The 7,512-nt window shown below is 40.0% G+C and overlaps 1 protein-coding gene across 1 annotated transcript in view; it reads left to right on the top strand.

Annotated features, from left to right (window-relative positions):
* The first annotated feature begins 852 nt into the window (after positions 1-852).
* The window catches only part of pccb (propionyl-CoA carboxylase subunit beta), a 36,150-nt gene continuing 29,490 nt past the window's right edge, over positions 853-7,512 (top strand). The window contains exons 1-3 of the mRNA XM_043701942.1: positions 853-947; positions 2,244-2,300; positions 3,185-3,298. Coding sequence (XP_043557877.1) covers positions 870-947; positions 2,244-2,300; positions 3,185-3,298 — 249 coding nt within the window. The 5' untranslated portion in view covers positions 853-869. The remainder of the gene's footprint in view (positions 948-2,243; positions 2,301-3,184; positions 3,299-7,512) is intronic.

The following is a 7,512-nucleotide window of genomic DNA, read 5'->3' as shown; positions in this document are numbered from 1 at the left end:
CTGTAGGATTTAAAGTGCAGCTCCTTCACCCAAATAATATGTTGCAGGATTGAGTAATGTTAATCTTCAATGAATTGACCAAAGAGCTATCATTAGTGTGTTCTCAGTTGCCACTATCTTTGAAGGAAGATCTGCACTTAATAGAAGAATGTGATAGGGAGTTAATATACTCCTCCTCCCTCTCTGCTTCTCCCTGACAATTTAATTCATTATCAAAGTGTAACTGGTATTTAAGATTCCTCTCGAGAGTTGGTTTGGTGTAATCACTCCAGTATCTAAATGGTAGAGGTCCAAAGCATGGAGCTGCCCACAAATAATTGGCTGGCATGAAAAAAATGACATTTGGTTGTGATTTTCGTCCGAGCTATGCTAAAGGCACATTGTTGGGATAAGGTAGAAGGAAATTTTATTTTTTGCCTGATAGGCTATTTTCCCGAAGTTAAAAATCACACAACACCAGGTTATAGTCCAACAGGTTTAATTGGAAGCACACTAGCGTTCGGAGCGACGCTCCTTCATCAGGTGATTGTGGACGGCTCAATCGTAACACAGAATTTATGTAACACAGAACTTCCCGAAGTTTATATGCCTCGTGCTGATGTTGGCATGCTAATATTCATTTAACAAACATTCCTTTAACAAAAGTTTTTTTTGTGAAGTGTAATTGTATTTAGTATTTTCTTAAACATGTTGAATCAGGTTTTGCATTATATCCTGGAGGATTGAAGAATCTGAGTGGGCACTATTTCTATCCTAAATGCTTGTGGGTTTTTACAAGATAAGTTGGTTATTAACTTAGCAAAGTTGGAAATTTATGATCATGTTCTGCATGTCTCAAATGTCTCTATTAGTTTCTTTGTTTTTAAATCATGTCACAGTTTCCTGGTGACAGTGTGGTGACTGGTCAGGGCCGAATTAATGGGCGACTCGTTTATGTCTTCAGTCAGGTAATAATCCTGTTTTAATTTGAAGTTTATGTTCTTGAAAAGATTAAATTGCTGGGAGTATTCATTATGGGACAGAATGGGAGGGTAGAGAGTTGTGAACTTCACACAGTACTACAGTGACTACACTTTAAACATATAGAGAAAGTGAGGACTGCAGGTGATGGAAATCAGAGTTATGTGTAGTGCTGGAAAAGCACAGCAGGTCAGGCAGTATCCGAGGAGCAGGGGAATCGATGTTTCGGACATAAGCCCTTATCAGGAATTCTTTTGGATGCTGCCTGACCTGCTATGCTTTTTCAGCACCACGCTCTCTATTTGAAATGTATGCCATTGACTAAAAAGCATTTTGACCCGTTTGGTCATGAAAAGGAATGTATAAACCCAGGTCACTCTTTCTTTCACGTTCCATTTTGAAGTATACAAGACAGATTATCCCCTGGGTTTTGCTTCAAATCTCAAAGCAAGGAATGATGGTGTTTTGTTTTGGTTGCATTAGTGCCATGGAGTTTTGCATGTAACTTAAGTTGAAGAATGACAATGTGAAGATCTAAAATTAATAATCTCACTGTTACCATTGTATCTGAATTGGAAATGTCAGCGACCATATCAACCTTCCTTTTGCAATCAGTGTGAGGATTTCTCCTTTTTTTTTCCCTGATTCCATTGAATTGAGGTATTGGAAATATTCTGTACCCTTCGTGTTTAATACTTGAATATTCTTACAGTATTTTAGGATTAATATCTATAACCTGGACTTGAATCCTGGAACTCTCAAGATAGTAATCGATGAATAATTGTTTTTGAGAACTTATCAAATTGCCTAATGTGGGTTGACGTTTTGTGGTAAAAATAGAGGGTATAAGAAATGATCAACATTTAGGCTTTGGAACATTGTTGAAAACTACCTACTGATTACCCCCCTCGCAACACCCTGCTTCTAATGAAGCAGTGAGATTTATGACCAAAATAAATATTAATGGAATAATTTATCTCAAAATACGGATGCCCATCCTTACCCTGCATAACTAAATACTCTTTAAACTCCTCTGCCATACTGATTAATTCCATAACTATTATCTTTTCTGGTTGGACATTGAGGTGCTTTAATAAATTCTGTATCTTATTGAGGCTGCTGTATAGTGTGAGTCATTTTAAATAGTGTTTTACTTTTCAATGTGGGCTGCAGTATCCTGTCTGGCTAGATGCAGAATGGGAAAAAACAAAGAACTCACATTATTGTATAAAACTGATGTACATTGTTTTGGTAATAATATAGTTTTTGTTTTCCTTTGGTAGGACTTTACAGTGTTTGGAGGAAGTTTATCAGGAGCTCATGCACAGAAGATCTGTAAGGTAAAGACCTAAATGAGCAATAACTTGAAGCAAGTCATTCAATAAGGCCTGAGTAAGTCCTTATTGTTGAAAGCATAATTTTTGTGCTGTAGAGCTGAATTCAACTGCAGGCAAAAGATCTACACATGCAAAACTGTGACCTTTATAAACTAAGATGTTAAACATATTATAACAAAATGCCCTATCTATTTTATGGGTTTTAATAGGAACAGTAGCAGCAAAATAATGTGGATGCAGGAAATTGGAAATAAAAATAGAAATACTCAGGTCTGACAGCATCTGCAGAGAGAAAAATAGTTAACATCTTAGGCAACAAAAGCAAAGTACTGCAGATGCTGGAAATCTGAAATAAAAACAAATTATTGGAGACACTCAGCTGGTCTAGCTGTATGGGTAGAGAGAGAACCAAAGTCAGTGTTTCAACTCCGATATGTCTGTTCCTTGAATTTGTTTCTCTCTGACAGACTCTGCCAACCTTTGAATTTGTTCAGCATTTTCTGATTTTTTATTTAACATTTTCGGCCAATTATCTTTGGAAGTAATGAAGGGTGAATGACCTAAAAGGTTGACTTTTCTCTTCTAGAGATGACGGACGGCAGTCTTTGAACCTCATTTTTAGTTGCCGTGCTTTAGAGTTTCTATGTCTTCCCTTCCACCATTCAGGTAGCCTATAGCACATATCCATTTACTTAATATAACTGCTGTTATATTGTTTTGTTTTTAAAGGTTTGATGTAGTTAAGTTACCCCATTAAAGTGGCACTACTGACATTATTGCTACTGAATTTAATCAGTACATTGCTCTAGTAGAAGATGATGGGAATTATTTTTCACCACTATTTTTTACTTGCAATAATCTAATTTAAAGTTTGTGTGTCTTTCTAGATTATGGATCAAGCTCTGTTGGTAGGAGCTCCTGTTATAGGTCTAAATGACTCTGGAGGAGCACGTATTCAGGAAGGTGTGGAGTCCTTGGCTGGTTATGCTGACATTTTTCTGGTGAGATTGGAAGACCTTTTACACTTTTAAAGTATTTTTCTTGAACAAAGTAATTTGTACTATACTTTTATTTACCATCTAAAGTACAGTTTGATCAATATTAAGTGTACAATAACAGAGATGCAGGTTTGGAGTAGAATTCGGGTGTGAAATTTGACACATACTAGTTGATGTCCCATGACAAATATTTATCATGTATGATGCATGACTCAATAAGGATAGACTTATTACAAAGTAGGACATGAGAATGTATTCACAAGATAAAGTTAAAAATCACACCACATCAGGTTTTAGTCCCAACAGGTTTATTTGGAAGTACAGTACAAACTTTCGGATCACTGCTCCTTCGTTGGGTAGCTAGTGTCACTAAGGTAATGCTTAAATTGTTAAATAAAGTGTTTCATATGAGTTTAGAATTTAATTATTGGTCAGGAAATCTTGTTAATTCAAGGCTGAGCCTTGCGTCAGTCAACTTAATTGGTCAAGTAATTTTGCACATTCTAGCAAAACTGCAACAGTTATAGAGTCGTAGTGATGTACAGCACGGAAACAAACTGTTCAGTGCAACTCATCCATGCCAACCAAATATCCTAACCTAATCTAGTCCCAGTTGCCAGCACTTGGCCCATATCCCTCTAAATCCTTGCTGTGCACATACCCATTCAGATGCCTTTTAAATGCTGCAAATTATACCAGCCTCCACCACTTCCTCTGGCAGCTCATTCCATACATGCACCACCTTGTGTGTGAAAAAGTTGCCCCTTGGCTCCCTTTTATATTTTTCCTCTCTAGTTCTGGAACCACAGGGAAAATACTTTGTCTTTACCCTATCCATGCCACTCCTGATTTTATAAACCTCTGTAAGATCACCCCTCCGCCTCCAACGCTCCAGGGAAAACAGCCCCAGCCTATTCAGCCTGTCCGTATAGTTCAAATCCTCCAACCCTGACAACATCCTTGTAAATCTTTTCTGAACCCTTTCAAGTTTCACAACATCCTTCCGACAGGAGACCAGGATTGCACACAGTATTCTAAAAGTGGATGAACCAATGTTCTGTATAGCTGCAACATGACCTCCCAACTCCTATACTCAATGCTTTGACCAATAAAGGAAAGTATGCCAAACGCTGCTCTCACTCCCCTATCTACCTTCTACTCCATTTTCAAGGAACAGGAATCTGCACTCCAAGGTCTTTGTTCAGCAACCCTCCCTAGGACCTTACCATTAAGTATATAAGTCCTGCTATGATTTGTTTTTCCAAAGTATAGCACCTTGCATTTATCTAAGTTAAGCTCCATCTGCTATTTCTCAGAAGTTGGTAAATGCGGTCCAAATCTCTGTGTTTGTTAATGGAGCTCCAGCTTGAATGTCAGGCCTACACAGGAATCCCCGTGTATGTCTTTGTTTAGTCTGTCCTAGGATAGATGTATTGTCCCAGTCGAACTTTATGTCCCTCTTCATCTGTGTGTATGGATATCAGTGATAATTAGTCATGTCTTTTGGTGACTAGTTGGTGCTTATGTATCCTGGTGGCTAGCTTCCTGCCTGTTTGTCACAGTTCTTGCAGCGTATTTTGTATATGACGTTCATTCTGCTTGCTGTTGGTACAGGGTCCTTTTAAATTCATCTGGAGCCGTTTCCGTGTGGTGGTAGGTTTTTTTGGGCTACCACAATGCCTAAGGGCTGGAGTAGTCTGGTCATCAGCTAAGTTGTCTTCGACATACGGTAGAGTGGCTAAAATCTCTGAGCATGTTGTCTTCCTGTTGAGGTCTGTTGCGCAGGAATCAGCGGACTGGTACCTGGTACCCGTTGTTCCTGAATACATTGTATGGTGTTTTTCCTCTGCTTCTTATAGTTCCTGGGTGCTGCAGTACGTTGTGGCTTGTTTCAATAATGTTCTAATGCAACTCCTTTTGTGGGTTTTGGGATGATTGCTTCTGTAGTTGAGTATCTGGTCAGTGTGTGCAGATAAAGAATATGTCTGATCGACCACTCTGATACATTGAAAAAGCTACCCTAGCACAAGGGATGAACTTCAACCACTGGGACACGGATATAAACGTCTTCCTAGCAGCACTGGAATCCACCTGAAAGACAGTAGATTAATGCAAGGATCCCATCAGGCCATCAGACAGATAGTAGCATCAACACTAAGCAGAAAGAAAGAAGGGAACATCCTCAACACACTGAAAAAGAAAGCCCTGGAAGGACTCAAAGTAGACAGAAATATCATACTCCTACTGGCAGACAAAGGGCATATAAATGTCATCCTGAACAAAACACAGTACTGAAAAAGCAAACACTATACTAACCGATATCGATAACTACCAACAGGTGGCTATGGACCCGACTTCACAGTTCAAAACTGCATTACAGCAAACCCTGAGGAAATTACACAAAGCAGGTGAAATTAACAAGGCAGACCTCCAAAGTATGAAAACACAAGGATCCAACACCCCCTTTTTCTACAGATTACCAAAGGTACATAAAGAAGGGGCTCCCCCTCAGATCCATAGTCTCACTTCCCAGCACACCGACATACAGACAAGCAAAGTAACTGCAATGCAACTGAAGCGCCTAGTGGAGAAGACAACCCACTTCATCCACTCCATCTAGGAATTCCTTAACATCATCAAAGACACCAAGGCAGAGGATGATGAGGTCATGGTTTTCTTAGAAGTGATGGCCTTATTCACATCAAGAAACATCACCCTGGCCAAAGAAACACTGGCTTCACTGCTATACGAACCAAGGATGCAAACAGCATCAATTCCATCAGCAAGGACAGAATCCTCAAATTAGGAGACCTATGCCTGACAGCCCCTTCAATGACAAGATCTACAAACAAATCAACGGGACACCTATGGGGATCACTAACATCAGGACTTCTAGCAGAAGCAGTTATGCAGAGGTTAGAATGAACAGCCCTTCCCACGATCCAGCCCAAGCTTTGGGTCCACTATGTGGATGATACCTTTGTCATCACGAACAAATTAGAAGAAATCCACAAACACACAAATAATATCCTTACTGGTATAAACCTCACCAAAGAGGATGAGAACAATGACAGATTCTCCTTCCTGGATGTTACAGTATAACAAAAAGCCAATGGAGTGCTGCAAACCAGCATTTATAGGAAAGCCATACATACAGACCAGATACTCAACCACAGGAGCAATCATGTGTTGCTGGAAAAGCACAGCAGGTCAGGCAGCATCCAAGGAACAGGAGAATTGACGTTTCGGGTATAAGCCCTTCTTATGCCCGAAACGTCGATTCTCCTGTTCCTTGGATGCTGCCTTACCTGCTGTGCTTTTCCAGCAACACATTTTCAGCTCTGATCTCCAGCATCTGCAGTCCTCACTTTCTCCACAGGAGCAATCATCCCAACACCCACAAATTAAGCTGCACCAAAACCCTATTTAAATGAGCCACAACACACCAGCACCTAAGAATTATGAGAAGCTGAGGGAAAAAGATCTATACAATGTATTCAGGAACAACAGGGACCCAATAAGCACAGTCCGCCAATTCCTGCACAACTGGCCGAAACAAGAAGTCACCTCAGATGACGACCAGACTACTCCAGCCCAGAGACATCATGGTAAACCACAAGCGTACCATCGCACTGAAACAGCTCCTGGTGAATTTAAAGAACCTGGTAGCAATACATCTATCCTAGGACAAGCTAACCAAAGTCATGCATGGGAACTCCTAGATGCCTGGCATTCAAACTGAAACGCCATTAACAAATATACAGATTTGGACCCTTTTTCCCAACCTCTCAAACAGAATCGTAAATGGTAACACCTACCACAACAAACTGAGACGATAAACAGCAAGTGGGGCAGAACACCAACGCTTTACCGGAGGCTGACTGATGGTGTTACCTAGCACAGTGGCAAAACATCTGAGAACAAATCTACCAGCTCACTAAGCAAACTTACAACCTGAGCTACAAATCTTCTCCAAAATCTCAAGCCCACATCCCTTGTTTGAATTTTTTTGAAGTAGAGGATTGTGCTATTACTTTAGGATCCAGGTGAGCAGAATATATCCGAATTGTCTGTCTCAAAAACAAAAATGTGATGCTTACATGTGCCACTATACCACTTTCAAAATGAAATACTTAGTAGCGACCAGCAACTCCTCCTCCCGAAAAAAAATCGTTCAGAGATGGGGATGTTCACTGGTTGCACAGAGGTTACCATGA

The sequence above is a fragment of the Chiloscyllium plagiosum genome, chromosome 13 (genome assembly GCF_004010195.1).
Source record: "Chiloscyllium plagiosum isolate BGI_BamShark_2017 chromosome 13, ASM401019v2, whole genome shotgun sequence".
NCBI lineage: Eukaryota > Metazoa > Chordata > Chondrichthyes > Orectolobiformes > Hemiscylliidae > Chiloscyllium > Chiloscyllium plagiosum.
This window is presented reverse-complemented; position numbering and strand designations above follow the sequence as displayed.